The sequence below is a fragment of the Pelophylax lessonae genome, assembly GCF_965119305.1.
Source record: "Pelophylax lessonae genome assembly, chromosome: 10".
In the NCBI taxonomy this organism is placed as follows: Eukaryota; Metazoa; Chordata; class Amphibia; order Anura; family Ranidae; genus Pelophylax; species Pelophylax lessonae.
Genome location: NC_138777.1, coordinates 217,589,054 through 217,611,969, shown reverse-complemented (window position 1 = coordinate 217,611,969; position 22,916 = coordinate 217,589,054). Strand labels below are relative to the sequence as shown.

Genomic DNA, 22,916 nt, shown 5'->3' with positions numbered 1-22,916 from the left:
ACTCAAGTAATTTTTTGATCGAGCACTTGTACTTTTACTCAAGTAGAAATTTCGAGTACTTTATACAAGTCTGATGGAAAGTGAATGGAGATGATAGGTATGGGTGAGGAAAGAGTTTTCTGTGAAGGACCATGAGGGGTAATGGTTTATGGGGGGTGAAGGGAGATGATAGATGGGGAATCGAAAGTGGGTGAGGCAACAGATCCAGAAGAAGGACCAAGAGGGGATAATATTGATGGAAGGTGTATGGAGATAATGAGTGAGGAAGGAGCTCCATGTAAAAGAGGATGAGGAGGTGGTGATTTTTGGAAGGAATATAGAGATAATAGGTGGGGATGTGGGTGAGGAAGAAGCTCCAAGTGAAGGGCCATGAGGGGTGATGGAACGGTGAAGGAAAATGATGGGTGGGGATGTGGGTGAGGAAGGAGCTCCAGGTGAAAGATGATGAGGAGGTTATGGAAGGAATATCCATGAGGGGTGATGGTTCATGGAAAGTGAATGGAGATGATAGGTATGGGTGAGGAAAGAGTTTTCTGTGAAGGACCATGAGGGGTGATGGTTTATGGGGGGTGAAGGGAGATGATAGATGGGGAATCGAAAGTGGGTGAGGCAACAGATCCAGAAGAAGGACCAAGAGGGGATAAGATTAATGAAAGGTGGATGAAGATAATAGGTGAGGAAGGAGCTCCATGTGAAAGATGATGAGGAAGTGGTGGTTTATGGAAGGAATATAGAGATAAAAGGTGGGGATGTGGGTGAGGAAGAAGCTCCAAGTGAAGAGCCATGAGGGGTGATGGTTCATGGGGGTGAAGGGAAATTATAGATGGGGAATTGGATGTGGGTGAGGCAACAGATCCGGGCGAAGGACCAAGAGGGGATAAGATTAACTGAAGGTGGATGAAGATGATGGGTGAGGACGGAGCTCCATGTGAAAGACGATGAGGAAGTGGTGGTTTATGGAAGGAATATAGAGATAATAGGTGGAGATGTCGGTAAGGAAGAAGCTCCAGGTTAAGATCCATGAGGGATGATGGTTCATGGAAGTGAATGGAGATGATAGGTATGGGTGGGGAAAGGCTTTTCTGTGAAGGACCATGAGGGGTGATGGTTCATGGAGGGTGAAGGGAAATGATAGATGGGGAATCGGATGTGGGTGCGGCAACAGATCCAGAAGAAAGACCATGAGGGGATAATATTAATGGAAGGTGGATGGAGATAATGGGCGAGGAAGGAGCTCCATGTGAAAGACGATATGGAGGTGGTGATTTCTGGAAGGAATATAGAGATAATAGGTGGAGATGTGGGCGAGGAAGGAGCTCCAAGTGAAGGGCCTTTAGGACCGTATTTTACAGATGAGTGGACCGGGAAGGGTCGGGGTTGGTTGGCAGCAATTTAGTGGTATTGGGTGTAATCTGTGTACTGTATTTATACAATAGGGGAGGGGGGAACCGCTGTGTACAGCAACCAATCAGCTTCTATCTCTCATTTTCAAAGCTTAACTGAACAAACTAAAGATAGAATCGGATTGGTTGCCAAGCAGAGTTGCTAGAGTTTTCATGAATTCCCCTTTTTTTATCTTGGTGACCACTGCCACCTGGACAGGAATCCAGAAGTTAGTTGTCACCTAAGCCTGGGTTCACACTGCTGGCATCGACTTCAAATCTGACATCCCTGCGTGACTTCATTTTACAGAAGTCAATGCAAGTCAGATTGAAGTGACACCAAAAGTAGTGCAGGAACGTTTTTCTAAGTTGGAGTCACTTGAACTCTCGAGTCACATGACAGGTTGCAGCAGTGTGAACGGGGCTAAACAGGAATAGATGGAAAATCCTTCCGCAGGGGACACGGGTTTCGGTGACAACCGTCTATTGGTTGTTCACACATTGCAGTGAGCTGTGTCAGGCAGTATATAACAAATAAACACCCAAATCACATGCAGATATGGTGCAGACTGTGTACTGTGGGATGGACTCTGATTTACACCTTTATTATTTCTCTGCTACAGATTATTATAACATGCTGCGTGTCAGAGCTCTCCTCATAGAATGCTGCTAGAATCACCACACACTGAGCTCTTCCCGCCAATTCCTGTCATGCGCGCACTGAATGCCGGGGGGAGTTCCACGCGCTCCAACTCTGTTTAGGTCCCCGCGCGCTCCCTCCTCCTGACTCCGCCCATAAACAAAGTTGCGCCCTGCCCCTCTTCTGACACCGTACACAAACAGAGCGGCGCCCTACCCCTCTCTTGACACCCCCCAACATGAAGGATTCGCCCTGACCCTCCTCCTGACCCCACCCACCAAAGAGCGGCGCCTTGTCCCTGCTCATGACCCCGCCCACTACATAGCGGCACCCTGCCCCTCTCCTGACCCCGCCCACCACAGAGAAGCAACCTGTCCCTCCTCCTGACCCCGCCCACCACAGAGCAGCACTCTGCCCCTCCTGACCCCGCCCACCACAGAGCGACACCCTGTCCCTCCTCCTGACCCCACCCACCACAGAGCAGCACCCTACCCTCCTACTGACCCCGCCCACCACAGAGCGGTGTTCCGTGAGAATCACCTACAGGCACTCTGTCCCTCTCCTGACCCCGCCTACCACAGATCGACACCCTGCCCCTCCTCCTGACCCCGCCCACCACAGAGCAGCACCCTGCCCCTCCTCCTGACCCCGCCCATCACAGAGCAGCACCCTGCCCCTCCTCCTGACCCCGCCCATCACAGAGCAGCAGCCTGTCCCTCCTCCTGACCCCGCCCACCACAGAGCGGTGGTCCCGGGTGACATGAGGGGTCCTGTGAGGTCGGTGCTCCGAGGCGGGCTGAGGAGTGCGGGGGATGCCGGGGCCCCCAGGAGGGTGAAGAGTAGTGTGGTGGCGGAGGCCCCCGCGGTGCGGAGCCGGATCCTCACCCTGCAGTCTATGAACCCCAAGGTGCGGGCGGTGGAGTACGCTGTGAGGGGGCCAATCGTCACCAAGGCCGGGGAGATCGAGAGGGAGCTGCAGAGGGTGAGTGCCGGAGGGACTGCAACTCCCAGCATGACCATAATAATGACAGAGGGACTACAACTCCCAGCATGACCATAATAATGACAGAGGGACTACAACTCCGAGCATGACCATAATAATGACAGAGGGACTACAACTCCCAGCATGACCATAATAATGACAGAGGGACTACAACTCCCAGCATGACCATACTAATGATAGGGGGACTACAACTCCCAGCATGACCATAATAATGACAGAGGGACTACAACTCCCAGCATGACCATACTAATGATAGGGGGACTACAACTCCCAGCATGACCATAATAATGACAGGGGGACTACAACTCCCAGCATGACCATAATAATGACAGAGGGACTACAACTCCCAGCATGACCATAATAATGACAGAGGGACTACAACTCCCAGCATGATCGTAATAATGACAGGGGGACTACAACTCCCAGCATGATCGTAATAATGACAGGGGGACTACAACTCCCAGCATGATCGTAATAATGACAGGGGGACTACAACTCCCAGCATGATCGTAATAATGACAGGGGGACTACAACTCCCAGCATGACCGTAATAATGACAGAGGGACTACAACTCCCAGCATGACCATAATAATGACAGAGGGACTACAACTTCCAGCATGACCATGATAAAGACAGAGGGACTACATCTCCCAGCATGACCATAATAATGACAGAGGGACTACAACTCCCAGCATGATCATAATAATGACAAAGGGACTACAACTCCCAGCATGATCATAATAATGACAAAGGGACTACAACTCCCAGCATGACCATAATAATGACAGAGGGACTACAACTCCCAGAATGACCATAATAATGACCGGGGGACTACAACTCCCAGCATGACCATAATAATGACAACGGGACTACAACTCCCAGCATGACCATAATAATGACAGCGGGACTACAACTCTCAGCATGACCTGAGGGACTACAACTGCCAGCATGACCATAATGACAGGGGACTACAACTCCCAGCATGACCGTAATAATGACCGGGGGACTACAACTCCCAGTATGACCTGAGGGATTACAACTCCCAGTATGACCTGAGGGACTACAGCTCCCAGCATGACCATAATGACAGGAGGACTACAACTCCCAGTATGACCATATTAATGACAGGAGGACTACAACTCCCAGCATGACCATAATGACAAGGGGACTACAACTCCCAGCATGACCATAATGACAGGGGGACTACAACTCCCAGCATGACCATAATGACAGGGGGCTACAACTCCCAACATTACCCTATTAAATTACAGTGGGACTACGACTCCCAGCATGACCATAATAATGACAGTGGGACTACAACTCCCAGCATGACCATAATAATGACCGGGGGACTACAACTCCCAGCATGACCATAATAATGACAGAGGGACTACAACTCCCAGCATGACCATAATAATGACAGAGGGACTACAACTCCCAGCATGATCGTAATAATGACAGGGGGACTACAACTCCCAGCATGATCGTAATAATGACAGGGGGACTACAACTCCCAGCATGACCGTAATAATGACAGAGGGACTACAACTCCCAGCATGACCATAATAATGACAGAGGGACTACAACTCCCAGCATGACCATGATAAAGACAGAGGGACTACATCTCCCAGCATGACCATAATAATGACAGAGGGACTACAACTCCCAGCATGATCATAATAATGACAAAGGGACTACAACTCCCAGCATGATCATAATAATGACAAAGGGACTACAACTCCCAGCATGACCATAATAATGACAGAGGGACTACAACTCCCAGAATGACCATAATAATGACCGGGGGACTACAACTCCCAGCATGACCATAATAATGACAACGGGACTACAACTCCCAGCATGACCATAATAATGACAGCGGGACTACAACTCTCAGCATGACCTGAGGGACTACAACTGCCAGCATGACCATAATGACAGGGGACTACAACTCCCAGCATGACCGTAATAATGACCGGGGGACTACAACTCCCAGTATGACCTGAGGGATTACAACTCCCAGTATGACCTGAGGGACTACAGCTCCCAGCATGACCATAATGACAGGAGGACTACAACTCCCAGTATGACCATATTAATGACAGGAGGACTACAACTCCCAGCATGACCATAATGACAAGGGGACTACAACTCCCAGCATGACCATAATGACAGGGGGACTACAACTCCCAGCATGACCATAATGACAGGGGGCTACAACTCCCAACATTACCCTATTAAATTACAGTGGGACTACGACTCCCAGCATGACCATAATAATGACAGTGGGACTACAACTCCCAGCATGACCATAATAATGACGGGAACTATGACTCCCAGCAATACTATAATGACAGCGGGACTACAACTCCCAGGATGATGTTAGTGATAGGGGGACAATGACTCCCAGAAATACCATAATGACAGGGGAACTACAACTCCCAGCATATCCTGAGTTACAGTGAAATTGGTAGTTCCTGTATGCGTAGGATAAGACCACTGTATGTTGGAGACATGTGCAATCCTTGTGGAACTAAAAGTCCCAGCAATCCCAGTATAATGGGGATAACAGATCTGGGGAGCTCCATGTCATGTGATGTCACATCTGTCATTGGGGGGGGGCGCACTGTGACAATCCCAGGATTACAGAGGTCCTATGGAGCGCAAACTTCCTGAGTCACTACAGATCCCAGCATGCTCCGACCCTCCGAAACGCTTTGGTTGCCTTTTATTTCCTTATTGTTACTTTTTTGGTTTTGGAAAGATTTTTTTTTTTTTGGACTCTTTAGAAGACGCTATTTTAGGGGTCAGTCGCTTCATGTAAATCTGCTGATCTTATAGCATTCAGTGCAACCAATGACCCCTTGTCTGGGTGAACCCTTTCACTGCCTGAGCGGGTTTGCGGGTTTTGTGCACATGTTGAAAAAATCATTTTGGGGTGGGAGATTAGTTAAAACCCCCCAAACATTATAGCTACAGTGTGTGTGTATGTGTGTATGTATATATATATATATATATATATATGTATGTGTGTGTGTGTATATATATATATATATATATTATATGTGTGTGTATGTATGTATGTGTGTATATATATATATTATATGTGTGTATGTATGTGTGTGTGTATATATATATATATATATATATATATATATATATATATATATATATATATATATATATATATATATATATATATATATATACACACACAATCTCTGAAAGTACAGACTCGGAGAATAGAGCTGCACGATTCTGGATAAAATGAGAATCACAATTTTCTTCGCTTAGAATAAAGATCACGATTCTCGGCATAATATCGTCTTTTACATTATACCAAAAAATTGGGCTAACTTTTTAGTTTTTTTTTTTTTACTTCAATAATGTGTATTTTTTCCCAAAAAACTTAATTTGAAAGACTTCTGCGGAAATACAGCAATCACCATTTTAGGGTCTCTGCTAAAATATATATATATCGCGGGATGCCTGTGCGTTGCCCGTGATTTGCAATAGCACCCCAAACGCTGAGCGATGTTGCCGCGATTTCCGCCTGCCAAATCGCGGTAACATTGCGCAAAAAAAATCGTGGGACGCATTACGCCCAAAAAAGTACAAGAGCTTCTTTGGAGCGTACTGCGTCCCGCGATTTTTTTTTTGCGCGATGTTACCGCGATTCGGCAGGCGGAAATCGCGGCAAAATAGCACAGCGTTTGGGGTGCTATTGCAAATCACGGGCAACGCACAGGTGTCCCGCGATTTGCAATGATTTCCAGATCGCGGGTGGAATCACGGTGATTCTGCCCGCGATCAATACGCTGACATGTGAATGCAGCCTAAGTCTTTAAGAGGTTAAACTGCCCTCACTTGCAGAAGGAAGTTCATTCCTTTGATCTAAAGTAAGGAAATGATACATTGTAAAACATTGTGTTTTATAGTTTTCTAGTGTTGATAAACATTTGCCAGAGGCTTTTGTTTTACAGCTGTGAGTGAGCAGAGAACAGTCAATCGAGGACTTACAGTTTTAGGATCGTGTTGGGAGAATCAAGATCGCACATTTTTAACGATTTATCATGCAGGATTATATATAATCATACGGGAGAATAAAATGGCGGTATTTCCAATTTTTATGTCACATGATATTAACGTAGCAGTTTATCACGTGGAAATGTATATGTATATACGTATATATACATTTTTAAAAACATAAATTTTAGGGCTCAGAAACATAATGTATTACACATTATAAAAGATGAGGTTGTATCGAGTAAATGGATACCAAACATGTCACAGCTTAAAATTGGTGAATAGTTCATATTCCCATCGCACACCTTCCTGGATATAGGCACATCAGTTGTGGGTGCTGCAGTGATCACCAGCTGGACATTGGATCGATCACACACACAGTATCTCACAAAAGTGAGTACCCCCCTCACATTTTTGTAAATATTTTATTATATCTTTTCATGTGACAACACTGAAGAAATGACACTTTGCTACAATGTAAAGTAGTGAGTGTACAGCTTGTATAACAGTGTAAATTTGCTGTCCCCTCAAAATAACTCAACACACAGCCATTAATGTCTAAACTGCGGGCAACAAAAGTGAGTACACCCCTAAATGAAAATATCCAAATTGGGCCCAAAGTGTCAATATTTTGTGTGGCCTCCATTATTTTCCAGCACTGCCTTAACCCTCTTGGGCACGGAGTTCACCAGAGCTTCTCAGGTTGCCACTGGAGTCCTCTTCCACTCCTCCATGATGACATCACAGAGCTGGTGGATGTTAGAGACCTTGCGCTCCTCCACCTTCTGTTTGAGGATGCCCCACAGATGCTCAATAGGGTTTAGGTCTGGAGACATGCTTGGCCAGTCCATCACCTTTACCCTCAGCTTCTTTAGCAAGGCAGTGATCGTCTTGGAGGTGTGTTTGGGGTCATTATCATGTTGGAATATTGCCCTGCGGCCCAGTCTCTGAAGAGAGGGGATCATGCTCTGCTTCAGTATGTCACAGTACATGTTGGCATTCATGGTTCCCTCAATGAACTGTAGCTCCCCAGTGCCAGAAGCACTCATGCAGCCCCAGACCATGACACTCCCACCACCATGCTTCACTGTAGGCAAGACACACTTGTCTTTGTACTCCTCACCTGGTTACCACCACACGTGCTTGACACCATCTGAACCAAATAAATTTATCTTGGTCTCATCAGACCACAGGACATGGTTCCAGTAATCCATGTCCTTAGGATGCTTGTCTTCAGCAAACTGTTTGCGGGCTTTTTTGGGAATCATCTTTAGAAGAGGCTTCCTTCTGGGATGACAGCCATACAGACCAATTTGATGCAGTGTGCGGCGTATGGTCTGAGCACTGACAGGCTGACCCCCCCCCCACCCCTTCAACATCTGCAGCAATGCTGGCAGCACTCATACCTCTGTTTCCCAAAGACAACCTCTGGATATGACGCTGAGCACGTGCACTCAACTTCTTTGGTCGACCATGGTGAGGCCTGTTCTGAGTGGAATCTGTCCTGTTAAACCGCTGTATGGTCTTGGCCACCGTGCTGCAGCTCAGTTTCAGGGTCTTGGCAATCTTCTTATAGCCTAGGCCATCTTTATGTAGAGCAACAATTCTTTTTTTCAGATCCTCAGTGAGTTCTTTGCCATGAGGTGCCATGTTGAACTTCCAGCGACCTGATGAAGGGGTCCTTGCATGACTCCGAAATGTTGCACCTATCCTGATGTGATCCTTTTGCAATAAAAAGTTTCTTTGGACTGCTGTGCAAGATCCATGGTGTGCTGATGAATATGTATGTAACAGCTTAAAATTGGACACCGCAATGAAACCACAATGATTTTCCACAGGCAGCGTTATATTGCCCCCTGCAGGTCATTAGTTTAGAGGTCACTGTGAATAATGGGGGTAGAATGATTTCTCTTACTCCGGCGTGTTCAGTGATCTGTAACATGGTAGCACAGTTCATGGTTTTGTTGGCAGGTGGTAAATAGTATTACCATGCCAGGCTTCGGGTGATGTACATCTGTCGGTGCCACTGCCGCAGCTACTGGATGCAAAGCAGGAACTTGTAGTCACACATCTCGTTTCTGCCCGGTTACTCAGTCTATGCCTTTTACCAGGCTGAGCTGTACTTTCTCCTAATCAGCTCAGGATCTCGGCAGATTGCTGACACTTGTAGTTCCACCAACAGAAGAGCTGATCTGTTCAGTACAGTTGTGGTCAGCGGGCGGCCCTGGAATCTGTCTGCTCCCCATTACATCCTTTGTGCTCCGGCCTTCCACCTGTCAGTAAGGCGGGTGGTGACCCCGGCATTCCTCTGCAGGTTTTATGAGGACCGCATTCCGCTCACACAACAGTTTTCTATTTATTCTGCTGCTTACAATTCTTTCTTTTCATAGGACCGCATTTCCGGCATTGCGTGTTATCCCTCCTGTAGGGTTTCAATTGCTCCAACTCACTTTCTGTATGGTTAGAATTATATTGCTTTAATCTAGCGTTCTACCGATACCGGTGCCGCTCAGGGTGGATGAAAACGGATGATTTAACCACTTGCCGACCGCCGCAAGTACATATACTGCGGCGGTCAGCCCTGGCCAGGCAAAGTGACGTACCGGTACGTCACTAGCCTGTCACCAGCTTGTGAGCCAATAGCGGGCGAGCGCGCGCCCGCTGTGGCTCGTTTCCTGGGAAGTCCGTGCGTGTGACCGGCGGACCCGATGTCCGCCGGTCACTCGCGATCGTTCGCCGGGAAGGGAGAAAGGCAGGCGGCTGATGTAAACAAAGCCGCCTGTCATTCTCCCCTGTGTAAAAATGGAGATCAGACGGTTCTACTATGTAGGACCGTTGATCACTGTTCTTACACTAATAGCCACAGCCAATCACAGTTAGAAACACGCCCCTAGGACACACTTAACCCCTCCCTCTCCAATGCAGTTAACCCCTTCCCTGCCAGTGTCATTTTTACAGTAACAGTGCATATTTATAGCACTGATTACTGTAGAAATGTCACTGGTAACCCCAAAAGTGTCAAAAATGTCAGTCAAGGGTCTGATCTGTCCGCCGCAATGTCGCAGTCCCGCAAAACAAATCGCAGATCGTCGCCATTACTCGTTAAAAAAAAAAAAACACCAAAAATGACAAAAATCTTTCCCTTAGTTAGTAAACGCGATAACTTTTGCGCAAACCAATCAAAATACGCTTTTTTTTTTTTTTTTTTTTTTTTACCAAACATATGTAGCATAAAACAAATTGGCCGAGAAATTTTGATTTTTACATTTTTTTGGGGGGGAATTTCATATAAAAAAAATGTGAAAAATATTGTTATTTTTGCAAAATTGTCGCTCTTTTTTTGTTTATAGCGCATGATCAAAAAATCGCACAGGTGATCAAATACCACCAAAAGAAAGCTCTGTTTGTGGGAAAAAAAGGACGTCAAATTCGTTTAGGTACAGCGTCGCACAACCGCGCAATTGTCCATTAAATTTACGCAGTAAAAAATCACAAAAAAAACCCTGGTCAGGAAGGGGGTAAAATCTTCCGGGGCTTAAGTGGTTAAAAGAAAAAAAAATCAAATTTTTTTAAAAATTTAAATCAGATTTTTATTTTTAATCAAAATTATTTTAATAAAATGCTTTATGAGTAAAAATCTATCTAAAGATAGTTTTCTATTTTAAGATACATTAATAATTTAGTTTATTCAGCATGAAATGGAGCTTAGTTATGTAGCATGAGGCTGTATATTCTGCAATATTTACATTTTGGGTAAACTCGTTCAATGAATGCAAGCTGAGATTCCGTGCACTGCATTGATGCATTCACACAATTTCACACTACCAGCAAGAATGAGTTCTTACATTTAACCACTTAAGAACCGCCCGCCGGTTTTACTGCGACAGACAGCCCCTCCTGCGCGAACCGACGTACCCACTCGGCAGCAGGGACCCTGATGCACGGGGCAGGCGGCTCCGATTGCCGCCGGCCACCCGCGATCGCTCCCCACTGAGAGAGAAGAACTGTCGGCTGTTGTAAACACAGCTGACCGTTCTTCTCTCTGCAATGATCACAGAGCTCCTGTGATCCTTCTATATAGGAACACAGGTCTCTATGATCATTTCACAAGCCCTGCCCCCAAAGTTAGAATCACTCCCCTAGGCTCAAATTTAACCCCTTGATCACCCACAGTGTTAACCCCTTCCCAGCCAGTGTCATTATTACAGTAACAGTGCATGGTTTTAGCACTGATTACTGTAGTAATGTCACTTGTCCCCCCCAAAAGTGTCACTGCAGCACCCACAACTGATGTGCCTATATCCAGGAAGGTGTGCGATGGGAATATGAACTATTCCCAATTTTAAGTTGTGACATGTTTGGTATCTATTTACTCGATACAACCTCATCTTTTATAATGTGTAATATATATGCTTGTGCAGAGTGACTAGTCTAGCCTCCGCCCCCCCTCCTGTATTTTTCTGCAGGCAGCCAGTAGTGAGTGGAGCCTGCTGGGTCCCTCCCACAGCTCTGCTCTCTCTCCTTGTGCAGGGTGACGGGTCTTGTCTCTGCCCCCTCCTGTAGCTTTCTGCAGGAAGCCTGTAGTGGGTTTGACCCTCCTACAGCTCTTCTCTCTCTCCTTGTGCCAAGGTGACTGGTCTTGTCTCCGCCCCCTCCTGTAGTTTCCTGCAGGCTGCCTGTAGTGGGTGGAGCCTGCTGGGTCCCTCCCACAGCTCTGCTCTCTCTCCTTGTGCAAGGTGACTGGTCTTGTCTCCTCCCCCTCCTGTAGCTTTCTGCAGGCAGCCTGTAGTGGGTGGAGCCTGCTGGGTCCCTCCCACAGCTCTGCTCCCTCTCCTTGTGACGGGTCTTGTCTCTGCCCCCTCCTGTAGTTTTCTGCAGGCAGCCTGTAGTGGGTGGAGCCTGCTGGGTCCCTCCTACAGCTCTGCTCTCTCTCTCCTTGTGCAGAGTGGCTTGTCTGGTCTCCGCCCCCTCCTGTAGCTTTCTGCAGGAAGCCTGTAGTGGGTGGGACCCTCCCACAGCTCTGCTCTCTCTCCTTGTGCAGGGTGACGGGTCTTGTCTCCGCCCCCTCCTGTAGTTTTCTGCAGGCAGCCTGTAGTGGGTGGAGCCTGCTGGGTCCCTCCCACAGCTCTGCTCTCTCTCCTTGTGCAGAGTGGCTTGTCTGGTCTCCGCCCCCCTCCTGTAGCTTTCTGCAGGAAGCCTGTAGTGGGTGGGACCCTCCTACAGCTCTGCTCTCTCTCTCCTTGTGCAGAGGGACTGGTCTAGTCTACACCCCCTCCTGTAGTTTTTTTCTGCGGGAAGCCTGTTATGGGTGGAGCTTGCTGAGCCCCTCCCACAGCTCTGCTCTCTGCACAGGCCATGTACAGCAATGATGATCTCACTGCTACATTTAAAAGGTAATACCTGGGATTGCAAAGATGTGTGATGCACACAGAGAGGATTTCTATCCTTTCCGGCTATTGAGGAATATATGTAAATTAAAGTTTTTTTTTTTTTTTTTTTGTGCGCAAGAGTTCTGCTTTAAGCACTTGCTGACCGCCGCAAGTACATATACGGCGGCAGTCAGCCCCTCCTGGGCAAAGCGGCGTACTGGTACGTCGCTCGCCCACGCTCGTTCCCTCACATCCCCGCGCGAGTGACCGGCAGCTCCGATGTCCGCCGGCCACTCACGATCTCCCGCTGGAGAGGGAGAAAGGCAGACGGCTGATGTAAACAAAGCCGCCTGTCATTCTCCCTGATCTAACTGCAGAGATCATACGATCCTGCTATGTAGGATCGTATGTCTCTGTAGTTACATCAAAAGCCACGCCACTTTACAGTTAGAAGCACACCCCTAGGGACACCCCTTGATCACTAACAAAATTAACCCCTTCCCTGCCAGAGTAATTTTTACAGTAACAGTGCATATTTATAGCACTGATTACTGTAGTAATGTCACTGGTACCCCCAAAAGCGTCAAAAATGTTAGTCAGGGGTCCGATCTGTCCGCCGCAATGTCGCAGTCCCGCAAAAAAATAAATCGCAGATCGCCGCCATTACTCGTTAAAAAAAGAAAAAACATTAAAAATGACAGAAATCTTTCCCTTAGTTAGTAAACGCAATAACTTTTGCGCAAACCAATCAAAATACGCTTATTGTGATTTTTTTTTTTTTTTTACCAAAAATATGTAGCAGAAAACAAATTGCCCTAAAATGTTAAAAATTTTTGATTTTTACATTTTTTTGGGGGGGGGGGGGGTTTCATATAAAAAAAATTTGAAAAATATTGTTATTTTTTTCAAAATTGACGCATTTTTTTGTTTATAGCGCAAAAAATAAAAAGCGCACAGGTGATCAAATACCACCAAAAGAAAGCTCTGTTTGTGGGGAAAAAAAGGACGTCAATTTCATTTGGGTACAGCGCTGCACGACCGTGCAATTGTCTGTTAAATTCACGCAGTGCCGAATCGCAAAACAGGCCCTGGTCTTTGAGCAGCAAAATCCTCCGGGGGCTTAAGTGGTTAATCACAATGTTTCCTAGAAAGTGAGGAATCCAAGGCATAATGAATATTTGTATAGGAAATAATTGCAGATAACTTCCTGTACTCTTTGTGATCTCTGCAGGAGGCTCTGAGCGAATCAGATTCCATCCATTCTCCTCCATGCTGGATTGCTCACTGCGGAGTGCTTGCATTGTGCTTCTCTAATAGAGTTGCTTACATTGCATTCCTGCAGTCATTGAATTTTCATCCTTTGCTAGCCATGCATTCCTGTGGTTTAATATTACCGTCCCTCCAAGATAAGTTTTTGCACCGTATTCAGCAGACGGGCCTTTGTAGATAACGAGTCTTTGGAATATATTGGGTGAGGGGGGTGGGGTGAAGCCAAGAGGTTTCTTGGCTTCTCCCCAATCCTAAAATACACATTACATAGTAATGGATACATATATTATTAGTTTACAATAAGTCATATATATGTTGAGTGCAACAGAAACTCAGAATAATAAAGTGCAAAAAAAGGTGAACGAGAAGAGTCTTTTCTTGTGGGTGACGAAAGCAGAGACCCAAAGCAGGCTGGCATGTACTCCAGAAAGATGTATTATTCTAGGTGCTCATATCTTCCCACCACCAGGCATTCTCTACCTCTCACCTTAATAAACAGACCCTGCAGGGTCAATCAGCATTAAGCATCCAGACCAGTCTCCGCTGCCAAGGTATACGGTGCCAGTCAGCAATACCCAGATATTTTGCCATTTTTACAGTAACAGTGCATATTTTTAGCACTAATTACTGTAGTAATGTCACTGGTCCTCCCAAAAATGTCAGTTAGGGGTCCGATCTGTCCGCCGCAATGTCGCAGTCCCGCTAAAAATGGCAGATCGCCGCCATTACTAGTAAAAAAAGAAATACATAAAAATGACATACATCTTCCCCTAGTTTGTAGATGCGCAAACCAATCAAAATACGCTTATTGCGATTTTTTTTTTTTTTTTTTTTTTTTTTTTTTACCAAAAATATGTAGCAACAAATTAGCCTAAAAGGATGAAAAACTTTTTTTTTTCTGGTTATGTTATATAGCAGAATGTAAAAATTTTTATTATTATTATTTATTTATTTTTTGGAATTGCCGCTCCTTCTTTTTTTTTTGGTTATAGCGCAAAAAATCAAAATCAAAGAGGTGATCAAATACCACCAAAAGAAAGCTGTTTGTGGGAAATAAAGGACATCAATTTTTTTTTTTTCCGTTAAAGAAACGCAGTGCCGAATATCAAAAAATGGCCTGGTCCATTAAGGGGGGGGGGGGGAATCCTTCAGGTCCAGAAGTGGTTAATTAGCACCTTAATCAGCCACAGACACTGTGTAATGAATATGTGTTCGGGTTTTAAGGGATGAGGTGGAAACCATAGACGTCGTTCATCCTTTACACAGGGCTGAGCAAGGAGGACTTTATCAGCACAGCCGGATGTGGTGAGATGTATATATAAACCACGATGACATCCGTGCAGTTTTCCTTCCACAGTGATAGCCTACTTATATAACTCCGCCCACAGAACCGCAGGTCAAATCAGCTGCTTCATATGCATTTGTTGGCATTTCAATAATGCAGGCTGGACCCGACCGTCTGCAGGAGGCGCAGAGTGACCAGAGAGGTGGCACAGGACATATGACTATCTCATTGGAGGACTGTTTTCTGTGGAGGGAGACTCTTGACCCGGTGTTCTTCCGAAAATTCCAACTTCCTGAGAACTCCAATCGCGTCACTTCTGCTGACTGTACAACAGGAATAATTGGAAATTTCGACAACTTGGTGCTTTCACAGAACAGGCGGTAGTGTATACACTCCGGTACACGCTATAAAGAGTGGAGATTGTTTGTTTGTCAGCCCCCTAGTAACCAAAAACATGGCCGCCTCCGAGGCGGCGACAACTAGGGGGCGGACTAACAATCTCCACCCATTAAAGCGTGTACCGGAGTGTCAAGGCTGCTGGTGTTCTGTGGAAACCCCAAGTTGTCTAAATCTCCAATGATTCTTGCTGTACACTCACCGGAAGTAACGTCGTTGGAGTTCTCGGCAGAACACCAGCAACTTTGCAGATATAGTGTGCAAGTGAGAGACTTCCTTGCAGCACAGCTGAGCTTCCATCCATAGCAGGCTTTAGGGCTCCTTATAGAGGGGGTGCAGGTTTTTAGTGGGTTGGGGGATGTCTGGGTGGGCATGTAGGATACCTTGGTTGGGATTCTGGCTTCCCAGTTGAGTTTTTCGTAATCTATATTTTGTTAATAAAGTATTGTATTTCTGGTAGCCTGTTTGTAAGCTTCTGAAGACGTCACGTTGATGACGAAACGCGTCAAGCTGGGGGACACGTTGCCACGTTCCTGGTGTTAGCTGGAACGCATGCTGTTACTAAGGCGGTTTGGCTTGCACTTCTAAAGTTGATCCGGGGAATATCCGATTGCCCCTCGGGGGATCAGGAAGGAATTTGTTATCCTGCTGTAGCAAACTGGATCATGCTTTGCTGAGTTTGCCACAGTTAGTAAGCACAATTAGGCTCACACTTAACCCCTTGATCACCCCCAGTATTAACCCCTTCCCTGTCAGTGTCATTTATACACTAACCGTGCATGTTATTTAGCACTGATCACACTGTATTGGTGTCACTGGTCCCCAAAAAGTGTCACTAGCACACGTTTTCACACTAGCACTTTTGGTGCGCACCCGGGTTCGATTGACGTCAGAATTTGGTTCTTTTTGATGATGTGAACACTGTCTTTGAACTCGGGTGCGCACTTGCGAACCGTACCCGAGTCCACTTAAAAAGGGTGATCTGGGGTACGGTTCATGTGAACTCCAGTACGGTTCGCTGCTGATGAGAACGCAATCTTACCTAAGCGAGCAATTCTATCCATTTTGGCACCTTCTCGCTTACAGCGGTTGCCAAGCAACATGAGTATGCGCCGGCTGCAGCTTGATGGCACAAGTGTACCGCGGTCCGGATACAAAAATCAAATGTGAACACAGTCCATCGGGGTGAGCAATCGAACTCGGGTTCGCACCAGGCAATCGCACCAAGTGTGAAAACACCCTTAGTGTCAGATTTGTCCGCTGCAATGTCGCATCGCCGCCATTACTAATAAAAAAAAAAAGTCCAAAAATCTATCCTGTAGTTTGTAAACACTATAAATTTTGCGCAAACCAAGCTTTATACGCTTTTTGGGATTTTGTTTTTAACTAAAAATATGTAGCAGAATACAAATTGGCCTAAACTGATAAAAAAAAATGTGATTTTTTTTTTTATTTTTTTTTTTTTATTTTTTTTTATTGGGAATGTTTTATAGCAGAAAGTAAGAAATATTGTGTTGTTTTTTTTCAAAATTGTCGCTTTTGTTTTTTCTTTTATAGCGCAAAATCTAAAAATCGCACAGGTGATCAAATACCACCAAAAGAAAGTTCTGTTTGTGGGGAAAAAGGGACATCAATTTTTATTTGGCTACAGCGTCGCACGACCGCGCAATTGTTAGTTAACCACTTGCCGACCGATCACGTTGACCGTACTGCGGCAAAGTGGCTCGATTCCGTGCAGCGACGTAGACCTACGTCGCTGGACTCCTCCCCCTGTAGGCGGCACTCGCGCGCCACCGGAGGCGCGCTCCCGCTGTTTTCAGACACAGCGGGAGTCGGGCCAGGGGAGGAGCGGCGGCGATCGCCGCTGCTCTTCCCCGATCGTCGGGGAATCCAGTTTGGAGATCCGCCCGCTTGTGTAAACAGAGCGGGCGGATCTCCTAAGTGACAAACAGTGACAGATTGCAGGGTTCAGCATAGCTGAACATCCAATCTGTCCTTCTGTCACTCAGTCACCTCCCCCCACACACGTTAGTAAGCACCAGGCATACATTAACCCCTCCCTCTCCAATAAAATTAACCCCTTCCCAGCCAGTGTCATTTTTACAGTAACAGTGCATATATATAGCACTGATTACTGTAGTAATGTCACTGGTACCCCTAAAAGTGTCAAAAATGTCAGTCAAGCGTCCGATCCGTCCGCCGCAATGTCGCAGTCCCGCAAAAAAATCGCAGATCGCCGCCATTACTCGTTAAAAAAAAAAAAAAAAACACCAAAAATGGCAGAAATCTTTCCCTTAGTTAGTAAACGCAATAACTTTTGCGCAAACCAATCAAAATACGCTTATTGTGATTTTTTTTTTTTTTTTTTACCAAACCTAGGTAGCAGAAAACAAATTGGCCAAAAATGTTAAAAAATTTAGATTTTTACATTTTTTGGGGGGAATTTCATATAAAAAAATTTGAAAAATATTGTTATTTTTGCAAAATTGACGCTCTTTTTTTTGTTTATAGCGCAAAAAGAAAGCTCTGTTTGTGGGGAAAATAGGACGTAAATTTTGTTTGGGTACGGCGTCGCACGACCGCGCAATTGTCAAAGTCGCACAGCGCTGAATCGCAAAAAGTGGCCTGGACGTAAGACAGCAAAATCCTCCGGTGGTAAAGTGGCTAAAGTAATGCAGTGCCGAATCGCAAATAAATGGTCTGGTCATTAAGGGGGTAAAACCTTTCCGGAGCTAAAGTGGTTAAACGTACTGTACAAAATTCGAATCATGCTTTGGAGAGTCGCTGATCAGACGGGTTGACATCACGAGGGTGAGGCCAGAATGTGTTCATCTGATGATTTCATTCTGCATTAGATGAGGTTGATGGATTTTTACCTTTGGGCAAAACACGTCAGCCTTACCTTCAACATATGTTTTCTGTATTCATCCTCTGGGGGGGGGGGGTGAGATCATGGAAGAGGAGTGTTCGTGCTGCAATTTCACACATTCTGTATTTGCTTCATTGTGTTGTGCAGTTTTTATTGGCCAATTTTATTGTTCTTCCTGTCAGAGCTGGAATATCACCTTGCCAAAAAGTTAAAGATCTATGGTCACAGTAAACGCCTTCATTTTATAACATCAGCATTGTAATAACAATACAAACATGAGTTATTTATGTCAATCCACTAAACAGGGATATCCAAACTGTGGCCCTCCAGCTGTTGCAGAACTACAAGTCCCATGAGACATAGCAAGAGTCTGACAGCCACAAGCATGACACCAAGAGGCAAAGGCATGATGGGACTTGTAGTTTTGCCACAGTTTGCATATCCCTGCACTATAAGCTTACCTGAAAATTTCCTGCCAGCTCAGCCTGTCTGCTGGTCGTCTCTTTCCACAGCTTCCTGGATTCCCTGCATGCTATGCAAGGTCTCCTCCATTTCTAAGGACTACATGTCCCATGGTACCTTGCTGCCTGCAAGCAAGTGATTTCTGTAATGACTCCGCCTCCTGAAACTCCTCCTCCCAGAAGGCAGGCTCTATGGAATGTATGACACACCAGTGCCTACTCTCAGGGCATAGTGACTAATGTGTCACAGAATCCAAGGAAGTTAGTCCTGGTTCACAATATGAATTGCACAGGAATCGCACCTGTGATTTAATTACGGTATTTGAGCCCATTCAATCTCAAGTCGGATCGCACCAAAGTTGTGCATGCACCAGCTTTAGAAACGCACTGCAGCCAAATCGCATTATTGTTTTGTACCATGTGATCCGGTGCAGGCAAACGCATTGCGTTTTGGGGTATCGTTAACATTGCACTGACACCCGCCGCAGATCGCAGGGGAAGAGCAATTCGATAGTGGTGCGGGAAACGCACATGGATAGCTGGTTTTCACACCACATTCTAGTGTGAACCTGGGGATAAATGTGTGGGGGGATCTTCACAAAGTGCACAAACTAATGGCATTTTTCCACTGCAAGTACCGGCTCGGCTCCACTCAGCCCTGCTTGGCCCGGTTTGGTTTTCCACTGCATGGTACCGCGTGGTACGGTGTTGGAACGGTTCGGTACGGTTTGCTTTTCCACTAATAGTAAGTGGGTGGGATAACAACAATTCTCTGACCAACCAGTGGCTAGTAATGACAAACAGTCAAGGCTGCATGCAAAGGATTGTGGGATATGGTACCGGTACGGCCCTCTTGGAACCACAACCGTGGTGGTACTGTTTAAGCGAGCCGTACCGTTCGGTTCCATGTAGTGGAAAAGCGCCACCGTACCGAACCGTTCCAACACCGTACCATGCAGTGGAAAAGCGCAAAAGTGAGCCGAACCGTTCCTACACCGTACCATGTGGTACCATGCAGTGGAAAAGTGCAAAAGCGAGCCGAGCCGTTCGGTTCCATGTAGCGGAAAAGCGCCACCGTACCGAACCGTTCCAACACCGTACCATGCAGTGGAAAAGCGCAAAAGCGAGCCGAACCGTTCGGTTCCATGCAGTGGAAAAGCGCCATTAGGGCCCTTTCACACGAACGATCCGATCAGATCTGCCTGTCCGTTTTTCAGGCGGATCTGATCGGATGCTCCATGCATCCCTATGGGGCAGCGGATGTCACCGGAGACTTCTCCACTGACACCCGCTGCTATCCGATCCGATCCTGTCCGTGAAATCCGGATGGATGAAAACCCTATTTTCCATTTGTTGATCGGATCAGATGAGAAGGGACAGGCGGTCCGTTCTCATCCGATTCCCCCTTAGAGGACAGCGGAGATCTGACAGCTCACTCTCCACACACAGAGCAGAGACGGAGCTGTCATCCACCTGCTCAGCGGGGATTGGCAGATCGATTCCCCGCTGAGCAGTGAACGGACCTCGTCGGATTGGAAAATCATGTGGAAAGACGAGTAGTCTAGATATAATTGAAATACAATGTGGGGAAAAAATATACGATCTTACATTTTGACAATAAATGCACTTAAAATTTTAAAGCTCAACTCCAGGCAGACTTGATGTGAGTGAGAGTGAGTGCCGGTTCATATTTGTGCGATCACAGAGATCGCATGTAATTCGGCGCGCACTGCTCCTTAAATTACATGCGATCTCTGTGCAGTGCAAATTCAGCCATACAGTTTGTATGGCTGAATTTGCATCCGCAATCACACAAACACGCACAGGACCCTTTTTTTTTGGTCCGCAGCAGAATCGGATCGCATGGTGGTTCACACTAGTGCGATCCGATTCTGTGTGAACTTTCAGATCGCACTGCGATATGCAATCTGATCTGGGGGTGTCGTTAACTTTTAATTGACACCCCCAGCGTATCGCATATGGCAGTGTGAACGGGCCAGGGGTGCAGATGCAATGCGGGAACACGTTGTATATTCGCATCGTTCCCGCATCACACAAATGTGACCGGCACTTACCCTTTTTTTTTCTTGTACCTACAGGTAAGCCTTATGATGAGTCTTAAATGTGCATAAAAATCACTGCGCTACTAACGTAAAAAAACAGCCGCAAACACCACAACACAACTATGTTGTATGGTAGTGTTCCCCAACCCCCCAGGCCGCGGACCGGTACCAGTCCGTGGATCAAACTGTACCGGGCCATCCAAAGAACTTTAAATTATTTTACTGTCTCGGCAGTGGTGGCCGGGGCGCAGAGCAGTGCGCCCCGAGCCCACCCATTGTGTGACAATAGCGAATGAAAATTCGCTATCGTCACACGGATCCTCCTCCTGGCCAATCAGGAAACGGGTCCTCCCACTTCCTGATTGGCCGAAAGGCAAACCCCATGCCATTGGCAGAGGAGGAGGCGGGAGGACTGAGGAGACGTCGGGGGACTGAGGAGAAGCCGCCGCTGCCTGAGGTAAGTGCACTGGTCTCACGGGGGGGGGGGGGGCACGCTGGCATCTCTGCATTGAAAGGGGGCACACTGGCATCTCTGCATTGAAAGGGGGCACGCTGGCATCTCTGCATTGAAAGGGGGCACGCTGGCATCTCTGCATTGAAAGGGGGCACGCTGGCATCTCTGCATTGAAGGGGGGCACGCTGGCATCTCTGCATTGAAAGGGAGAACGCTGGCATCTCTGCATTGAAAGGGGGCACGCTGGCATCTCTGCATTGAAAGGGGGTACGCTGGCATCTCTGCATTGAAGGGGGAACGCTGGCATCTCTGCATTGAAAGGGGGAACGCTGGCATCTCTGCATTGAAAGGGGGCACGCTGGCATCTCTGCATTGAAAGTGGGAACGCTGGCATCTCTGCATTGAAAGTGGGAACGCTGGCATCTCTGCATTGAAAGGGGGAACGCTGGCATCTCTGCATTGAAAGGGGGAACGCTGGCATCTCTGCATTGAAAGGGGGAACGCTGGCATCTCTGCATTGAAAGGGGGCACGCTGGCATCTCTGCATTGAAAGGGGGCACGCTGGCATCTCTGCATTGAAAGGGGGCACACTGGCATCTCTGCATTGAAAGGGGGCACGCTGGCATCTCTGCATTGAAAGGGGGCACGCTGGCATCTCTGCATTGAAAGGGGGTACGCTGGCATCTCTGCATTGAAAGGGGGAACGCTGGCATCTCTGCATTGAAAGTGGGAACGCTGGCATCTCTGCATTGAAAGGGGGAACGCTGGCATCTCTGCATTGAAAGGGGGAACGCTGGCATCTCTGCATTGAAAGGGGGAACGCTGGCATCTCTGCATTGAAAGGGGGAACGCTGGCATCTCTGCATTGAAAGGGGGAACGCTGGCATCTCTGCATTGAAAGGGGGCACGCTGGCATCTCTGCATTGAAAGGGGGCACGCTGGCATGTTTAAATACAATTAAATTAAAATTATTAAATCAAAACAAGCGGGCCACGGAAAAATTATCAAACGTTTATCGGTCCGCGGGGATAAAAATGTTGGGGAGCACTGTTGTAAGGGACTGGAAATAATAATAAAAAATAAAAAAAAAGTGCTGCACTAATATACATCGCCAATACATTTTACAATTCTGTTGTATGATTTTCCTTTTGGCTTTTCTAAAACCATATAATATGAGGTCAAACCTAAACACTTTCTTATTTGCAAGCAATCAGGCGGGCCCTTCCACTACATAGTTAAAATTAAAGGAAATTGAATAAGAAAACTGTATAATGTATGGCCAGCTCTAAATAGACTTGGCAATGCAGCCACTCCCTTGACAAGAACGGAACTGTTTTATCATTTGTGCCAGAAGAGTGAACGTCTGCATTTCCTCTTCTTGTTTGATTATAAAGCATGAAAGACTCCAATGTATCTCGAAGCATCAGAGACCGTTTATCGTGTTTTTGCGCTTTTTTTTTTTCTCTTATAAGAAAATGCCATGCTGTCATGGTAACCTCTAGTTTACCGTCCACACTGATATCAGATGCTTTACCATGGTAAAGTGTCCGATCAACCTGCTTTTCAATAGATTTCCGATGTGTAATTGTATAGATGATATCTCTGGGGCTGACATACAAAAAGAACATTTTGTGTCACGCTAATTTTTCACTAACGTATTCTAGGAATTGAAATAAAGTTTTTCCGTATTGCACAGAGA

At 46.5% G+C, this 22,916-nt stretch overlaps 1 protein-coding gene across 1 annotated transcript in view; it reads left to right on the top strand.

The window, feature by feature from the left end:
• Positions 1-2,782: 2,782 nt before the first annotated feature.
• The window catches only part of GPT2 (glutamic--pyruvic transaminase 2), a gene marked incomplete at its 5' end in the record, with an annotated part of 62,635 nt that continues 42,501 nt past the window's right edge, over positions 2,783-22,916 (top strand). The window contains one exon of the mRNA XM_082269948.1: positions 2,783-3,004. Within this exon, the coding sequence (XP_082126074.1) occupies positions 2,783-3,004 (222 nt within the window). The remainder of the gene's footprint in view (positions 3,005-22,916) is intronic.